Source organism: Aspergillus udagawae (assembly GCF_001078395.1).
Source record: "Aspergillus udagawae IFM 46973 DNA, scaffold_1, whole genome shotgun sequence".
Taxonomy (NCBI): domain Eukaryota; kingdom Fungi; phylum Ascomycota; class Eurotiomycetes; order Eurotiales; family Aspergillaceae; genus Aspergillus; species Aspergillus udagawae.
In genome coordinates, this window is record NW_025091264.1 from 1,961,443 (window position 1) to 1,980,785 (window position 19,343).

Genomic DNA, 19,343 nt, shown 5'->3' on the forward strand with positions numbered 1-19,343 from the left:
ATATAGATCCATATACCCTAGTTGTTGCTCTTGTGTACAGTTATAGGCCATGACTCGTATACATGCTCTCTGTGTCGTTCATAAACGTGTCCACCGAATGCAACAGTCCCAAATCGAAATCCGACTGCGCGAGAAAGTCCTGCATTGTTGGCTCCAGAAAGGTCATTGCTGTTGGGAATCCCACTGCGGCGTCGTGAATCGAAATCCCAGGCGCCGGATTGCCATAGCCATTGTACCCTGGGCCAGTGTTCACCTCGAGCTCATTGTTCGCTCTGATAATTGACCCTGGTCCTGGTTGCAATGGATTCGTTTCATCTGTATGAGGTAGCGTTGGACCGGCAGACGAGGCCGTGATGTTTCCTGGCCCGAGAGCTTCTGCTCCGTTTGCCCTGGCTTCCTTTCTGCGCCGTTCGTCCCCGTATCGTTCGAGGCAGTATTTGACTTGCTCGAGATTCTGGTAGAATTCCGAGGCCGCAAGGTTGCCGTTCTCGCTCATTGACTGCAGCACAGCTAGACCGGTCTCAAAGGCGCCTAGGTCGTTGCGGCTGCCGATGGGAAGCAAGCTGGACATTGCGAGCACCAAAGAAGCCGAGAAGAGGTAGTGCGCGTGAAAATAGCCAAATACCGGAACGGAGCCGTTGATGTAGCGCGTGAGTATCAGGGAGTGACTGTGACGGGCTGCATGTATGCACGCTTCACCCAGAGTCCAGACGGGTTGCGAGATGGTATCGTCCTTGCTCGTGGGGGTGGTGTCGGACTCGCTGACTTTGATGAGGAGATGGAGGAGGGTCGGGCGGGTTGTAAGTATAACGCACTGTCCAGGTCAGTATTATTTCCGTTGAGGAGGAAACCAAATACCTGATTAAAAGCCAGGTGTAGAGAGCTGATATGTTTCGTGTTCATCTCAGGGTCGTTTTCGTTCAGTCGCAAATGGTCGGGTAGTGTATCGACCCAGTTCTTCAATGCTTTCAGTAGCTTCTGCACACGCTGGAGAAATGTTTCGCTGTATTTGCGTCGGCTGTAGAGTTTTGCAATAGTTTCGCCGACAATTCGAGCGAGCTCTATATTGGCCGTCTGATATTCTGGGTCCGAGAATTGCTCATCGTGCAACTGCGCCGGGCTTATCCTGGATGGCATGTCCACGTGGATATCATCGTCAAGGATCTGGGACGGCATTCCCATCTTTGATCCCCACATGCGATCAAAAATGTAGATCGTCCACCAAATTCGCACTCGATGTTGGCGCTCGACAGGATCGATGAGCTGCGACTCGGGGATGTTATGGTTCAACCCAATCTGCAGACTCAAGCGCATCGCGCTGCCGATCAACACATACGCCGAGTGGCGTCGATTGAGATAGTACGAGAACAATGACTTCATGGTCAGTTTTCTTCTTTAATCTGAGGGGAAACCAGGGACAAACAAACCAACAACAAGAGCGTCTCCAAATGGGTAATGCTTGTTCTCTCTGGCAATACCTGAACCAAACTGAGGGCACGCGCAAAATACGAAGTCCCCGGCACCCTCGACCCCGATAGAGGTTCTGTGCGGATGGAATAAGCTTCGCCAAAAGCGAAAAGAGCAAAGAATTTGCACTGATTGACCTTGCAGTCAAAGTCACCCGTGCGATATATCTCCTCAAGCTTCTCCAACGTCGATTTACGCAGTAGCAGATGATAGAGGCATCCAATCTGACGCAGCACGATCTTCACCAGAAGTCGAGCTTGCTGAAGGCTCGGCCACTGTACATACGCTTCGTTGGCCGCTGCGATATTCGCTTCCTTGACGTACTGCATCCGAGGAATATGAGGGGTCGTATTACTACCAGTCAGAAAACGACGGAAACGAGTAGCAAAAGCCGTGCAGGCCGCCTCGCCGATGAAGATAGGCGGCGCGGATGGATCATAGGGGTGAAACCATGCACGGTCACCGATCAATGGGTTTCGGACACTAGTATTGCTCTCGTCTGGCTGCTCTGTGAGTCGTGATTCATTTGCTTCGGCGTTATGGGTCGGTTCGGCCGAGTTTGCCGAAGGCGTGGATTGTTCCTTTAGACGTCGATTCTCCGAAATCAGACTTTCCAGATAGCTGTACACATAGTTAGCAATAAAGCTTGCTTGTTCGAGAGTTATGGAAACTATAATTGATTAAGGCATGTCCTTCGCATACCTTTCGCTCACTTTAACCTGGCGATCGCGTTGGTTATATGCGCACTCGTCCGCACAACCCACCATGCGGCATTTGGCGCATGGCTGCTCTCCAGAGCACTTGATCTTATGCGCGTGACACCGCTGGCAACTAAATGTCATCGCAAGCGAGAGTTAGGTGCCATACTTTGGTCAAGAGAGATGGTGACGCACGCAATGAACTTCCTCCGCTTGGAGGATTCATCCGTCTCCGCGCTGTGGGTCTTCTTTCGCCGGTTCATGAGTCCTGCCACTTCGATCGCTTCAATCGAAATCGATATATTCTCTGTGACAGCCTGACAGACTATGTGACAGCGCGTCCTTCAAAGTTCCTAGCAGATTCTGAACCTGCTTGAGGCCGCTCGACGGTGTTGTGTCTGAAGTGCCAAGAACTCGGCTGCACTCGCCGAACTAAGTAAACCTACCTCTGACCAATCAGAACACAACCACACACAATAACGAAGGTAACGTTCAGGTACTTTCAAGCGTGATATAAAAGAACGCGTATGACTGATATTGCTGCACTTTCTTCTCACAGTAATCTATCCAGTTACTATTACAGGATGATGAGGCCCTTGAGACTACCTTGAAGGGAAACCACGCAAGAAAATGAAGTATACCTCAAAGTGAAGCCCCGACACTTCTCATGAATTGAAGCAGGTTTGATGCCGGAGGTGTGCAAGACACCAGCTCGAGGACTTCCGTTTACTTCTGTTTACAGGTGAGTTACAGGGCTGGGTATAGGATTAACGACGTCAAGATGCCTATAGCAATTATCCTCATGTTCAACCTCAAGACTTGTGAGAAAGTCCTCGGTCTCTCATGGCAGAAGGTGCGTTGAAACGTGTCTAATTAGGAGTTCCCGTATGGCGTGTTATTCTGCATCACCCTTGTCAGCCTTTAGCAGTCATATACATTGTGGATACCCTCCTTCCGAGCAGCAGAGGCTGGCCATCCCGCGCAAGGTTCAAACGTAGTAATGATATTCCATTGCGCTAAGTTCGACGGATATCTCGACAGAGGAGGAAAAGCTGCATCGCCTGTGCTGGCAGAAAGATAAACTGACGTACAACGAGGGCGCGGTCCAGCGAACAGGAGTAGTTTTAGGTGCAAGCCAGGAAAAGCAAGGAAGGATGCGACTGAAATCCGTCGGACGAGGCAGTAGATACTGGATCCAGGCCTGACATTATCGGGAGAATTGTACGGGTTGGTTCTATCTTGGAACCGAGGAGAAACAGGCCGGCTGCTCTAAAACTATTCAGGATTCTCAAATCGACTGGGATCCACAGTCCGGTATGCTTTATTGACGGTCACAGCGCTTGAGCATCTACCTCGTCCTGTTCTTCTTGTGTGTTTCAATGGCACCGGTGAGTCAATGAGCTCCGCGGCGCTTCTCCGAGCAGATTGTGCCCACCAACAGTTCTGTATCATCTTTTGTCTCCGTGACTCGACAAAAAGGGGACGTTGACCCCAGACAATACCGTCGCGATTCCGTCTTTTCGAGGTTGACGGATCGCGAACTCCAATGCGTAAAAAAAGATAATCCCGTCTTCGGTCTTCAGATGCTTCAGGTAGTGGTACGTTGTCATGGGTACACCAGTCGCCTTCATTTCTTGGAAGCAGCTATATTTTCAGGCAAGCTGCGGCTGGTAGTACGCGTCATTTTTAACCCTTACTGGTCCCAATGACGGGAGCAATCGGTTCGTAACATCAAACGAGGCCTCTAGGAAAGCCCATGGACTGCTTAGAGGCGAGGAGGAAGCATTATGATCATGACTGGATTGAATCTGGGGTAGGTGCATGTCTTGGTTTTGCGCGTTTAGCTTGAAACTACGCCTGGAATAGAGGACGGGACAGGCGGGTGAGATGGCATTGTAGAGACGCGTCTTTTGCTTCTGGAGGTCAGCCGAGCTACGTTAGTAAGTTCAAGCGGCTAATCAGTGGTCTTCTCATTATAGCCACGCCCTTGACAACGGGATGAAGAGGTCAACACGCCGATTCCTAGAACACCATCCAGCGAGAAAGGGGTACCGAGAGCCAGGCAGCCTATCCTGCAGAAAGAGCATATTTTTGTAAAGAAATCCATTTTTGTGTCCCCGGATAGTTTGATGGGAAGAGAAAAAAAGGGGGAAGATGAGAAATGTTGAGGGGGCGAGAGAAACCGGCCTGATTGGTACAGCAAGTAGGACAGGGCTTCGAAGAAGCCAGAGAAAGAATCAAAACCAAGACGACGAGCTGATCAGTAGAGCAGACTGAGCAGACTGCCGAATCCTTGATTTTGAGACTAGGAGAGAGTAGATTCCTTCTGAAGGTAGCCCGACCAGTCACGGCTACTCCGTAGTGAGTACTGTCCTGCAGACTTTCTTTCTCTTTGGATAGGTCTTCTAGTAAGTCATAAATAAGAGTCCCAGAGAAATACAACAAAAAGATAGACCTGGGGGAAATCCTGTTGGTCAATGTTAGACAGGGCAGGCCCACGTTAATCTTAGCATCGGTCGGATTTCTCCAGTGCCAATTAGAGTGGACGGACGGCTGGACGGGATCCTTCACCCTTCTCCTTCGTCCCGCTGGGTCGACGACGTGGCCAGGAAAGAATCGCCAACCTCTGATAGTAATAAAGGTCTTTTCTAATATTTCTTCTCTCATACTTTTTCCAAACTCACAATATAATGCGGATTGGCAGGAACATGGGTCTGCTTCCTGCATCATCGATTTAGCCTAGTCGACCGCCTGACATCATGATCGCATCAGAAAGTTGCTCCTCAACCATCGGTTCTTTTAACGCGTTCTTTTTTCGCTTAGAAACATCTCCTACAGTGTCCCTTGTCCATAGTGCCATTGGGTACGGACGATCTTCGCAATGATTGATCAGAGAGATAATCACTAGAGGATCCCCTCAGCGTGTCACTGGGGTTGTGACTGAAGAGATGGCAACAGTAGCCAGTCATGACAGCAAAAGCTTTACGATCATACTTGAAGTCAAGTCATGATTGAAATTCGATGAAATTCGGTGGTCAGCACCCATGATGCCCGTTCCTGACTTTAGAAGACAAACACTGGTCAAATTCAACTTCGAGAACGCGCGGGTCTGGGAATTTCGTGCTTTAAGCGACACGATGTGGGTGGGATCCAAATTCTGGCCAGGAGAATCCATTTTGCTAACGGGCATTGCTGATCCGTAGTCTGCTCATTCATGCGGTTTTGTTAGTCTGTTGACAGTCATTCCTACTTGAGTGCGGCTCAATCGCCACAGGGGAAGTGCATGGTCTCATCCTTCTTCCCAATCATGTCTTTCGTACCTCAGTCGGCCCGTACTTTGAAACCGATATCGATAAGGTCACTTCGCTGGTCACTTCGCTTTTCGCTGCTCAATCCACTGCCATCGTGTCACAAAATCCCGGAGCAGTAAAGGAGTCCGATCTAGATTGACCCAGTGTCTCGGGCAGCATGCATATCTTATCCGTTGACACCATTTTCAGCCGGCTGTAATTCCTACACATCTTGGCTCATGTTGTGCTGCGCTGATTCCGCAATATCGTGCCTTCCTCAATCCGGATTCATATTCGCCAGTATCCTGGTCGACCCTCGACTCTCGATTGTCCATTTATCCTAACCGTCGCCGAGGGGGATTTTCCTGTTTGATTGCTGTGAGTTACATCATAGAAATGGCAACTCAGTATCTCAGTATCTTCTGGCGCCCCTGAAAGCTTCCGAAAGGAACCCAGATATTGGCCCGGAGGAAGTAGTTGATTTAGTGACAAGATCATCATGGCAGACAGAAAATCGTACTGGCTGCATCAAACAGGGACTCGGATTCATGCACTTCGTATCTGCACTGCTGCGGGTGGCTTAGAGGGATAGCGACAATCGACAGCGACAATCGACAGAATCTGCCGCTATCGAGACCGATTTATAATATCGTTTCCATTAGTTGAAGACGGCCACTCTATCCTCATCTCATGTGCTTCATCAGGATTATGGGAATGGTTTCCAACGCTTGAGCTTCCCCATCGCTCGTCCTGCATCTAACATTGCTCGATAAATTTGTTGAAGGAGAGGTCAAACGGAATTCGAAATTCGAGAATATCGCGCGGGCCGAAGGGGCACTATTGTCCTAAGGTTTGCGATGTCAGTATGGCCAAAGGCCTGGAATCAGTGATCGATTTCGCAAACCAACTTGTCTTTCGCTCCAGGTAAACATCAGTATCCTTTCCTGGGACGATAGTAGCAACCGATCGCTTCACAGCTCCTGAGAATTATTATTCAGGACCACGGTGGAAAGGTTCCGCTTCAGGCCCAGCTGATGAGAAGTCGCTGAGACGGCATCTTCTGGCAATTTGCTCGAGAATTTCGGCGGTTTCATCTCGAAAATTCCCCCAACTTCTACTCAAGTTCGATTCTCGGACTCCTTGCCATGCAACTTTGCATGTGAGTTTGTAGTCGTTAGTCTGGATGGCACGCCAGCTAACTCGAAGTGCGTAACGCTACACTCATCGATTCACTCGTGGCCTTCGTCAGTCGTCCGAGTAAATCAAGATAAACCGTCAACCTGCGAATGTAATCAGTTCCGGAGAATGGCCAGTGATATACCCCATCCTGAAAAAAATGTGCCAGCGAGCCTGCATTGGGCTATTTTGCACCTGTGCATTCAATGCAACACGAACCTGTGTCATGATGATCGCTTTTCTCCATGACAAGAATTTTATTAATCAATCAGGAACAAGAGCGGTATCCATAATTGACCAGATCATGAAGATCGTCAGATAATGTGAACGAATTGGTGGCAAGCCATGGATCAGCAGGGTGGCCAAAAAGGGCAACGGAAGGAAACGAGTTTAAAATTCTCCTCCCGGATGTTCTTCGACCCTCTTCTTATTTTCTGTTTACTATTTCTTGCGTTCTGGATCCTTGGGAGGCCTTTCCTTTCGTCTTGGTCAGATCGCTTAGGGATACTCCTGTTTGTGTACAATGACAGGTTGAGGTGGTTCCGAGCCGACTCCCGCCCGCCCTGTGGCGCCAAAAGGACCACGGCAATGAACTCCAGCCTACCACGATCAATCTTTCAGCAGGCTTGGATGTCTCAACCAGAGGGTCTGTCTCGTCTCGTTTGCTGGGAATCGAGCATATTATTATTATTATTACGGCTCTGAGATCTCTTCTCCTTTGCCGTGGCCAGCATATTTCCTAGCTCCACACCTGCTCTGGGCTAGCGCGTGTTCACAAACCACGTCGCCTGTTATTGAAGGTTGGGCGAAGGGCGGCCTGCTCAAGTAGCCTTCTCATCCTTGAGAATATGACGGACCCTAATCGTCCTCCTTTTTTCTCCTATGGATCCTATCCGCCTTCATCAGATTTCCAGGAGAATGAGCCTGCATACAGTGACTGGACATCGTCTCAGTTCCCACAAGCACACTTTGGGCCTCAGATCAATTATGAACCGACCCCTAGCTATGTCGACAACCCCGCAGGCCCCCGAGTCGGTGCTGGGGAACGGTCTGTGAACTCAAAGGTTGCCATACCCCGGTCAGCAAACCCCAGTAGTTGGACCAGCAGTGGGCGAGTCAGTCGGGCCTGTGAAAATTGTCGTGAGCAGAAAGCTAAGTGTAGCGGCCATCGCCCGACCTGTCAAAGATGCCAGGAGTCGGGTATCCGTTGCTCGTATGGTGACCGGAAGCGAGAGAAGATGGCCAAGTGCGTTTTTTATCATTCTCTTTGTTCTGAGAAGATTCTGACAGTGGGCTATAGGCAGCTCAGTGAGCTGACAAACCAGGTTCAAGTCTACGAGGCTTTGTTGCGCGATATTTATCCAAAGCTGGAACCCCAATCTGCGCAATATGTTGAGCAGATCCTGAACGAAGTCAGAACATCCCATTGCGCTGCCATGTTTCTTCGGGACTGACCGATATCACAGCAAAATCCCGACAACGACCAATTCTCTGGCCAACAAACTGCAATGCCATCTCCAGCTCTTAAACTAACTGAAGCTGCTCGCGTCTCAAGCCCCGCCGCTTCTACTCCGGTCTTCTCGCTGGGAGCTTTAGATTACACCAGCGAGGATTTCAACCGTGATGAGAAAATTCAAGCCATGGGCTTCGTTGGCGAACATTCTGAGATTGCCTGGATCTACAGATTGAAGAGGCTGCTTGAGCAAATCTCTGTTGGGTCTAAAGATGATTCGGATCGTCAGTCAGTTGCTTCCGCGAACTTTTTCCTGGATGATTTGGATATTACTGTTCTCGATGATATCGATCTCTCGCAACGTCCCTCGCAAACGGTTGCTGATCAGCTCGTGGACGAGTACTTCCAAGTTGTACACCCTTCCTTTCCGATTATCGGCAAACTTGTCTTTTTGAAACAGTACAGGTCGTTCTACTCCAGTCCTCACGTACGCCCAGGGAAGAGGTGGCTCGCAGTACTCAATCTGGTTTTCGCTATCGGCGCAAGATGTTCTCGCAATTCGCAGGGGACTAACGGGGGTGTGACGGATGATGAGACATTATACTTCTCGCGAGCATGGCGACTGAGCATGAGTGACATTGCTCTGCTAGATCATCCAAATCTTCAGCAGGTGCAGGTGGAAGGTTTGACTTCATTCTATCTGCTATCTGTGGGACAGGTGAACCGGTAAGTGTTCCATGCTAGGACGTCAATTTCGAGTTTCAAGCCTGACCGTGAGCCTCCTCACAATATCCAGGTCTTGGAGAATATGCGGCATTTCCTTACGTTCCGCTGTTACGATGGGATTGAACCTTCGGAGTGAGAGTAATACAATTGCTCATGTATCTAAGGAGACTCGTTATCGAGTCTGGTGGTCCCTTTTTATGTTGGATATCTCACTGTGTGTGATGACTGGCCGCCCACCGAGCAGTAGCGATGAATTCCGCACTACCCCTCCGCCGGTACCTTTCAAAGAAGAAGAGTTTTCTGACGATCGAGTGGTTCAACTGATTGCTGATCACGAGGCGCGAGGCCTTTTCATGGAAGCTTTGGGCAAGGCAACGACAACGGCAACGGCAACGACAACCACAACGGCGGAAACGGCATTGACACCGGAAACGTCTGACCACAACCTGTTCAACGTGAATAGAGAATGTGAGCAAGTTGCGTCCAATGCCATCGAAACGCTCACACCGAATATCTCGCTCTACTTTCTCCACAATGTCGAGTTAGGATTGATAATTCGAGAGGCTGTGGACACTTTGTATGCTCCAGGAGTCGCTCGAAAACCTTGGCGTGACATTGAACTAGCCGTCGCTGCACTCAATTCCAAGGCAGACGTCTGGCTGTCCAGGCTTCCGCCTGCATTCCACTTCGAGACAGGCGCCCGTGTATTCGAGCGGCAGAGGTTGAACTTGGCCTTTCGCCTTTACAGCACCAAGATCATTATAGCCCAACCCTGTCTTAGCCGCCTCACTCGGCAGGCTCCGGGGTCAGAGCCACCCGGAGTTGCGTGCGAGACAATGGCGACTATGTGTGTCGATTTTGCGGGGCAGATGCTCGATCTTCTTCCTACGATACCCGAGACTTCCTGGGTTTACCGTGTCTCTCCCTGGTGGTGTTTTTTGCACTATCTGATGCAGTCAACCACCGTCCTTTTAACCCAACTATTACTTTTATCGGAATCGGGCACCGTCAGGCACAACCGACTGCTCGAGCAAGTTTCCAAAGCGACTCGCTGGTTATCCGAAATGTCGACAAACGATCCATCTTCTGCAAGAGCGTGGCTAGTTTGCAGGGATCTCATCTCTCAGCATGCCCCTGATCTTGACCTTGGAGCCTTATTAGAGCACCACAGAAATTGACCGTATAGCAATTGTGTTCCAGCTTGTGTGCATTTATACACGTGAGCCGCAGCTGACTCATTGCAGTCCTTCGTTATGTTAAAGCGTCTGCGCATAAGGCATCCATCCGAGCACAAACCACCTGCCTCCCTTATCTCAACGGGGACAACCCATTCCCCAGAGCATCGGGCCTCTGCAACGGACGTCGTTCTTTGTCAGTCCGCAAATAATGCAGGGATGGTCGTGCAATGAATATCGTGCGGAATGACCAATCGATTTAGATTCGGGCGTTTACCAAGCCTCGCCTCGCGAAAGATACATACCAATACTTCTATAAAACTATGGTGTCAACTTTCAATAGATTACGATCATTCCAAGATGTCTCGGTATTCGATGGTATGACGGGAAGCCTCCGCTTATCGTATGCGCTAAACGCCTAAAAGACCAGTGCAACTACGTACTGAAGGGGGAATTTCTTCGTCGATGGGGCCACAGTTTCCACTCCGCTCTTTGCAGCGAACGTGTTCAGAGCCTTCTCCAGTTCAGTGAGGGTCATTGTTTATTATTATCGTGACACTTGGCTTGATGCCGCAGAGACTTTTACTAAGATGATGTGGCTGATTATCGAACCAAATTGAGCTCAGAACGCCAGATTACGAATACCAATTCATAAACAACCGCTGCCAATGACGGAATGGAGACATTTCTTACATCTTTTCCCGCCGTTTACTATTACTGCTCTTTCGTCCCTCAATGCTCTTTTCCATACCTCCAGATTTCTCTTTACTTCGTCAGTTGGGCTTTGTTGTCTCGCTATGCACTCGTCATGCCTGCCGCAGCCCCCTGCACTCCGATAGGTGTAGGCATTTGAGAAACCGACACGTCGACTTGATTCGTACCTGAATTACACTGACATTTGGTGCACCAAATGTTTTCACCCTTGCCTACTCACGTAATGCAGCGGTCTATGCCGTATCATGTTGGGAACGGCGTCATCATACAGCCACATTTTACAGTCTCTGAAATCTTTGGCGCATTATTGTTTCTTGTTTTCCTATTAATTGGGAGGACCCGGCGAGATGGACGAGAACCAAAAGCAGTAAGCGACCGAGCAACCTAAGCAACCCAAGCAACCCAATTCCTTACATTGATAGTGGGCCGATCCCCACCGATCCGTCTCCTACCATTTGCTGGGAGAGAGATCCGTGGGAGCGGTAAGGTCCTACTAGCCCGATAGTTTATTAGCCAGATCCCCAAAACTGCCACCCACCCGCCAGATTGCTACTTGTCATTGACCAGCAGTTCCATGGGTCGAAAGTAAGTGGACAACCTGAAGTTTTGTATGATAATATCTCCTTTTCCAACTGGCCTATCCGACACGAGCTGACTCCAATTTTTGCCTTTTCTTTGCTCTTTTGTTTTTCGTTTTCTTTTTTTTTTTTTTAGCCCCTCACTGTGGACTGAATTTCGAGATTGTATAGCGAGTACGACCCATTTGTCCAGTTCGGCGCACTAGTATCAATACGGTGAGTGTCACGGGGAGAAGGAAGGAAGGTCCTTTGGCATGCCAGCTGCAAGATGTCGTCATAGGCGCGGCGCTTCTCATGCTGATTGGGGCTCATTTCCAAGATTCCTTCATAGGCTCGAAAGGATCGAAAAACTAGGTATAGGGTCATGACCTTTTAAGGCAGTATCTGCGTGAGACTAAATGGGAAGTATCGTTCTAGAGTGACTCTCTCTGGGTCACGAGGTAGATAACTGGCGCACAATCATCTACTACTAGGTGCAACGAGAAAATACTGGAAGTCTACCTTGCAGGTACTGACCAGTCATTCAGCTCTCGTTGCCAAAATGGGCAACTCGACTGGACCTCATCCGGGCGAAGTGGTTTGCCTGACAGTGCTGACTGGCGAATGGCATTGGGGAGGAGCTCTGTTGAAGGTCCAGCAATTTCCAAGACATTGTCTGACGGTATACCGACGGATAGGCTGCTTCATATGCTCCTGGATCGCTGACAAATACATTCAATTACAGGAGGCCAGAATGGGGAATGGCCCTCAGTCTTAAAAATTGGAGGCAGAAGGGGTATTTTTTTTGTTCCGGAGATCTACCCGTATACATATAGAGAGGTATCTATTTGTTATCGTTATATGATGATGATTTGTTTATTTTCTGCATACATAGGTACGTAGTTGCGCCAACTTACACAGGGTATGAGATAGTAGTCCCCTTCCGCATCGGGTATGTGTCCGATAATCATTGCCTTAATTGCCCTATCATTCGAGGCTCTTTCCCTGTTTGCTATCCACGCCCTTTCCTCATCCTTCTCTTTTCGGTGTCTGGGCAGCAAAAAACAACTTCTTTGAAGAGGTAAGGTTTTGTTTACTAGGTTGCATGTGTAGTCGAGAATGTGGCTATTATACGGAGTACTGCTGGAAATTCCACGTAATATGCAAGGATGCCTTATTCATATGCGAAAGCCCCTCCACTGGCAGACTTGCTATTATTGTTTGTTGACCTTGAGCTTGGCAGAGTCCCATGCCTTCCCAGTAGCAATCCCGACATCACAGCTGAAGTCTGAAAAATTACCCCGACGCTTGAACGGCTTTGACTCCTGTATGAGTGTCGGTTAGTGCCGAGGATAAAGAGTGGTAGGTCCCAGTATTGCCCAGCGAAATGGTTGAGATTCGTCCTGGTCAAAAGCTGAGAGCCCTAACAGCACCACTGGTACAGAGTTAGACGGTCGGCAGTCTTGTACATTAGATAGTTGCCTGGTAAATACTATCTAGATAGATAACGGTGGACAAATTTGAAGATTAGCGACTAAGGTACCCTAGTGGGATGCTTTCACGCCATAGGAGGCAACCACCCTAGTCAGTAGTCACATTGGAGTGGGCGCGCCAGAACAGGATTCATTATCTAGACAAGACCAGCCTGTGGTTAGTCTTGACCGCAGCTGTAGCCCTTCAGAAGATTTTCGAGTCAGGATTAATCTAAAGCTGGTGACTGGAACCTGGGACCGTACGAGGGGAGAGTCGAGACTCTTGAGCAGACCATCTTCCATTGAAGTCTGGACTCAGTACAGAGCTGATGCCTCAGGCAAATTCTCATAGGTTCGGTCACGTGGTGCGCACAGGTGACTCTCTGCCTCAGGCATAAGTCATGGTAAAGTCTCACGTGACAGTCATGGCAAAGGAGATGGCTCTTGGCACTGCGGGTATCCACTTCTGGGGATCAGATCATGACATGATAACTTCTAGTTAACTGACTGACCTGGCTGACCAATGCAAGGTTCATTGTCTATCATTGTCTATCATTGACAACACGTGACATTGATGAAGTGAAATGACATCCACTTCGTGAATGTAGAGAATGGCTCTACGTGGGCCGATGAAGCGCTCCCACCTTAGACAGGTGAGCGCGTCCAGTGTAGGCACCCTTTCTGTCCCTCAGTCGCAGTCGCCGGAGGCGCTCTACAATGACGAGCGCAGCCATCAAGACGTCCACGCAACGCCGGACGAGAGAATCTTGCGGCTGTCATCGGCCAGCCTAGAACGCCGACAATGCTCTCTCTGGGTCCACGATGAGACTTTCTCCCGAGAGGAGATCCTCTTCAACCAGGCGGCGTTCAGCGACCTGGGTGTGAATGTCGGCGATGTCATCGAGATTCTACCTGTACGGTCACCGGGGGACTCCATACACAGCATCAAATCGGATCTGGGGGCTCGGTCGCTCCGCGACAGCTATCTAGAGTCGAGCTCGGCGCTCCTCCCTGATCCCATGTCCAAGTTCAAGACGCCGTTGCAGAGCAGGTGTCTGTTCGTGGTGAAGCCTCTCCCTCAGGAGATCAAGGCCCGCCATCCGAAGTTGGAGATATCGTTGACCCACAGCGTTGCCAATATCTTTGGATTCAAGAATCGCACCCTGGTCAATATCTCCGTTGTCGATCGGAGGCAGTGCTCCGCTTCTCACGTCGATATCGCCTTTCGCGACCAGTTCCTGGTGCGATCCGATATGTGGAGACTGGTGATGTCCGAGCTCGCCGACAAGATTATCTACAAGGGCCAGAAGATCGTCTTCATGGGTAGCATCAAAGCTACCGTGAAGAATATCTTCATCCGTGGCAAAAAGGTTCTCTCCGGCTACTTCTCGCCGCACACCATCCCTGTCTTTCGGAGTGAGTCGGCCAAGTATGTCCTCTTCATCCAGATGTCGCGGGAGATGTGGGATTTCGACTCCGAGGGAACTGGCGACATCCTTTTTAGTCGAGTGATTAATGGTTTCCTGCCGGAGCTCTTCAAGCGTTGGGCCAACTCGGATGCGAAACATCTGGTTACGATCGTGCTGTTTACGCGGGTTGAGTACGATTCTTCGGCCCTGGGAGGTCCCTTGCCGTTGAGTTCCGAGTCGCTGAGGTGCATCTCCAGCCCCAACCATGTTCCGACCCGGGACTTTTACCGTGTCGTGGTCAATGATATGGCAAGTGGTCATTGGACGACGATTCTCGACGAGCTGAAGAAGGATTTCCGGACTTTCTTGAGAGATGTCTCGGTTCTGAAGATGGATTGTCCGGATACACCTACTGTGGATGGGGTCAAGGTTGCTCCTAAGAACAAGCCGGCAACCATCGCAGGGCGACCAAGTACCGCGCTGCGTGGGAATATTCTTGAAGCGATCCATCTTGCTTCTGCCCACCTTGCGTACGACCATATTGATCGTGATTTGGTCCATACGGGCACCTCGATCATCGTCATAACTCCAGGAAGCGGCGTCTTCGAAGTGTCTTATGAATCTTTATCGTCTACCTCGGAAGCACTCGCGGACCGTGGCATTGCAATCGATCTGGTCTGCCTGAGTCCCATGCCTCTGCACTCCGTGCCGCTGTTCAAGTACAAAGCGCCTGTGGAGAGATCCGGTAGCTCTTCGTTTGGCGACTTTCACAGCAGCGGTTATTCACCTGAGATGCGCCAGTCGTTCAGCTTTGCGAGTCGAACTCCCCATCTATCACCCAAATCTACCATGCAAGGCTCGTTTCCGGGAATGACACGCAAAGAACATCTTTCCGCTCGCTCAAGCGAGTGGCACTACGGCATACCTCATTGGCTTGATATCTCATACTGGAATCCGGAAACATACAGAGAAGCTCGGCGCATTGCGAAGAAGGACCCTAACGCGCCGATTCCTTTCACCGTCACTAAACAGTCCAAGATTTTTGTGCCGCGGGTCCGAATGTACGAGATCCAAATGATGGGAGTAATGGAGAGCGAGCAGTCCGACATCTCGATTCCTTATTTGTTGGAGGGCCAGGGCGTCTCTCGCCCACCGAATGCCGGGCTCGGGTTGAGTCCAAGTGGTCTTTCGTCGTCTAGGGCTTCCTTCAGGCGCAATTCGTCTTACAAAGCTCAATTGAGCGACAGCCTGCGGCCCGAACCTTTTCTACAGAATATCACAAACCCCAAAGATATAATGCTGGCGAAGTCGAAAAAAACGCCCAACCAGGTGATTGCCTGGATGGACCAGTATGACGAGGCGGTCTTTCAGCCTTTTGCCAAACGGCGACAGCAGCGCAGGGCTTCCAGACCAAAGCGGCCGAGCGAACCTGACGTTCAAGTTTCCAACGCGCATGAGAGAATTTCCGCTCGGTCAGTCTTACGTCTGAGAGAGCATGAGACAAATTCAAACTCGGGCGACCGATCCTATCCCACTAGGACGATCCCTCGAGTTTCCGAGACGGCGTTGTCGGTGCCCCAAAGCCCTGTTCCTCCCAAAACCTCCTCCCCCAAGAAGCCTGCCTTGAAAGCGCCGTTAGCTGCGAGAACACCACGAATGTCGCGTACGATCAGTTTCGCTCTCCTTGGGTTTGGCGCCACCCCGCCCCGAGCTCAGGCAAGCACGGAGGTCAATGTGGAACATGCCAGAGCGCAGCCCACCTCAGGCCAGAAGAAGCCTTCTGTGGGATTTATGGATACCAGAAGCGTAGAATCATTTAGCGGTTCGGATTCTGCATCCATTTCCACGGTGATCGACACTTCATTGCGACCGGCATCACCTCACCCCGTTCCACAAAAGCCGGACATGACGCCAACGAGGCCGATTTCAATCAAGGTGCCCTCGAGGCAACCTTCGGAAGATGCAGAGCCGGTCGATCGTACGGTTTTACCAGAGTCGTACTCGACGACAAGTACTGCGATCCCTTTCACTGGGGACGGCCGCCGGGAAAGCCGCACGAAGAACGGGCCCAGATTCGAGCTTACGGTGAGCGGCGGATCTCGCGAATCGTCTATCAAGAGCCCACAGAACAAGGCATTGGCGCCCTGGGTGCGTTCTGTCAATCCGTGCAATACGTCAAAGGATGTTCTTCGAGACACTAGTTGGTTCGGGCGCTGGCAACATGCATACCCGCGACCGCCCCATGTTGCTGTGGTGAAATGGAAAAGCCTGAAGTCTCCCGCCATCTTGCCATTGACGACCGAAGAATTCCCCACGGCTCAGGAGCTGAGTTCTGATTATCTGCAGACGCCGTACCGCGTCTTTCCGAATGATGACGCGGAAGGCGTCGAAGTACCCAAGACGAGGGGCACCCTGCTGCGAGAGATGATTTCATTGCGATTATCTCATGGATTCCAGATCGTCATTGGAAAACATGTTGCTGAGATGTCTGGGCAACCTGCTCTTGAAACGCTGAATGTCTTCGACACCCGCAGCTTGGAGCGGGACGGTGCTACCGTCTTCCTCTCGAAAGGGAACACCATCCACCGGCTGATCTGTGTCGATGGCGGTGAAATCGAAGTAACGCGCTTTACACACCGAACTTCTTCTGCCTTGGCGGCTGGGAAAAGGGACGGCTTTTCCCTCTACACACCAGCGATGAGGACCATTCTGAGCACGGAGTATGAGCTCAAGAACATCAAGCTTGACCCGACGGCCGAGGATTACAATTGGAACTACGCTGACAACTACGTTGCCGGGCACCGCGACTACTTGTTCAACCCAGCGCAGCAGCTGCAATTTTGGCGTGTGCGCTACGTTCTGATCCCGATGCCTCTGCAGGTCAACAACCGACGACACTTACAGTCGTTCAACGAGGACAATGAGGAAGAGATCCACCTCCTGGGCATCAATCAGCTTACTCACATGTGGCAGCGGCACAGGTACGTCCCGCCCGAGGAAAAGAGGTTTGAGTCCTCCAACGAGAAGAAGGACCAGAATCCTCTCAATATCATGTACCAGACACGAAATCCATCCGAGGTTGTTGCGGCCGAGTTAGATCGCATTTTGCTCTCGGACCCTGGCTTGGACAATTCTCCCGCGCAACTACTGCCGGAAACCGAGCTGCTGGAAAGGTCGAATATCAGTCTGTCGTCGCTGGCACAGATTATCCAAGGGGAGAAGGGAGTACGGATGATGGATCGAAGATGGCACTGGCGGTTGCATTACAACTGTTTCATCGGATTTGAGTTCACCACTTGGCTTCTGCAGAATTTCCGCGACATTGACAGCCGGGAAGAAGCGGTCCAATTCGGCAACGAGTTGATGAAGCACGGTCTATTCCAGCACGTCGAGAAGAGACACAATTTTCGAGACGGGAACTACTTCTACCAGATCTCCAGTGAATACCGGATCGCCAGGCCTGAATCTCGGGGGAGCTGGTTTCCTCAGAAAAAGTCTGACAAAACTGTACCTTCCACAGCAGCGAGTAGTGAGAACGCAAGAGACTCCCCCGTGAACGGTCATTCCCGGTCTGACAGCGTCGAGACACTACCACCGCACATGCCTGCGACCCCATCCAAATCAAAGAACAAAGCCACCATCATGTTATCGAAGATGATGAAGTATGATGTTGACCCTCGCAAGCGCTCGAACAGACCCGAAGTCATCGATCTTCACTACGATAGGTTACATAATCCCGACAACTGCTTCCACATTGAGCTCAGCTGGATGAATACCACTCCGAAGCTGATCGAGGATGCTGTGCTATCCTGGGCTGCGACCGCCGAAAAGTTTGGACTCAAGCTCGTCCAGGTACCAATCGCCGAAGGCAGTGCGATCAGCAGGACACAACCCTTCAGGAAGCCATATCGAGTCACACTCAAAGTTCCACCTCCTCCGGGGCCCGCTCCCACGGTTTTCAGTACGGCTACCTTCTCCCAGGTGGGCTTATCGGACCGGCATTACTACCAGAAAGCTATGCTGCGGAAGTTTGATTTTGTTCTGGACTTTGAAGGAAGATCCGCCTTCCCGGCAGATGTAGAAGTGTCGTACTCCTGGGGCACCCCGGACTACCAGTACCCGCAGTACATTCACCGGTCAGGTAGTCTTCTGGTCCAGATCACCGACAAGGGGGAATTTTTGTTTCTGGCCAATCGACTTGTCAGTACACGACTGGCTGCAGCCACTCGAGAAGGATCCCGCTACGAACGGATGGACCGGCCGGAACATCTTCGAACGCGCGCGTCAACCTATGACCCTCTGGACCGTATCTCTCCACGCCTTTCACCTCTTGTTCGACCCCTTCACGAGATTGGCAGCCCAATCGGCTCTCAGGGACAACCAAGCATCGATTCGGCCCATCTCTACCGTGCTCCGGAGCACATTCTCAATAGCTTCGTCGAGTTCTGTAACGATGCGGCTAGACTCGAGCAGTTCTATAGCGTGTCACACGCACGCCCCGTCTCGACGAAGGTCGGCCCTGCGCCGACAACGCTCATGGACTCGTCGATTCCCACGCTCGAGTTGCCCGCGAGTGTCGTCAGCCACCACATCCATCCGCCAGCGTTGGTGACTAGGGCATCGGTCGATGGATCTATGCCGTCTATCGACGCGAGGACGCGAGCGAGGAACGACAGCTTGAGCTACAAGGGAAGCCCAAGAAGTGGTAGTTTGCGGCCGTTGAATATCAATTGATCTTGTGGATGAATGATACCCTCGCTTTGACATATTGTCTTGATGAATTTATATGAGATGGAAACGGCTGTACTTTTATCCTAGTCACTTGGATTACTATCAAAAATTAGCACTTAAGTTTATTATCAGCCACCAGCGATACAGCTCATAAACACACTACCAGAGTCTAATCGCCAATTTAGCCGTTCAGGCAGAATGCATCACAACTTTACAAGTATTATTGGTGGACATGTTCTTGCATCAAAAACCGCGTCAATCGGCTTTGCACGGTTAATGACAGCTCGTGATAGCTCTTGAGCTAACGACTGCAATTCGGATTGCGATCACTGCTTCCATGCCCCGGACCTTAGAGCTGCCCCGCCTGAAGCCCATAACAGCCCACCTTGCAGCATGCGATACGTCGAGAACAGCCAGTACAAGAGCTGGTACACGGCTTTCGGCCCGTTTCAAAATAAGGAGGATGAGGAGAACC

The 19,343-nt window shown here is 50.7% G+C and overlaps 3 protein-coding genes across 3 annotated transcripts; 2 read left to right on the forward strand and 1 right to left on the reverse strand.

Annotated features, from left to right (window-relative positions):
• Positions 1-40: 40 nt before the first annotated feature.
• On the reverse strand, positions 41-2,428 carry Aud_000649 (transcription factor domain-containing protein; the record flags this gene model as incomplete). Its single annotated transcript, XM_043286156.1, has 5 exons — positions 41-814; positions 859-1,374; positions 1,428-2,088; positions 2,170-2,298; positions 2,361-2,428. 5 exons carry the CDS (start codon positions 2,426-2,428, stop codon positions 41-43), a joined length of 2,148 nt encoding a protein of 715 aa, XP_043142091.1.
• A 5,051-nt stretch (positions 2,429-7,479) lies between these two features.
• Positions 7,480-9,988, forward strand: Aud_000650 (putative C6 transcription factor; the record flags this gene model as incomplete). The annotated part of the gene is made up of 4 exons (XM_043286157.1): positions 7,480-7,877; positions 7,932-8,043; positions 8,098-8,810; positions 8,881-9,988. 4 exons carry the CDS (start codon positions 7,480-7,482, stop codon positions 9,986-9,988), a joined length of 2,331 nt encoding a protein of 776 aa, XP_043142092.1.
• A 3,351-nt stretch (positions 9,989-13,339) lies between these two features.
• iml1 (GTPase-activating protein IML1) lies at positions 13,340-18,871 on the forward strand (the record flags this gene model as incomplete). Its single annotated transcript, XM_043286158.1, has 1 exon — positions 13,340-18,871. The coding sequence occupies one exon, from the start codon at positions 13,340-13,342 to the stop codon at positions 18,869-18,871; it is 5,532 nt and encodes a 1,843-aa protein (XP_043142093.1).
• Between the last annotated feature and the right edge of the window lie 472 nt (positions 18,872-19,343).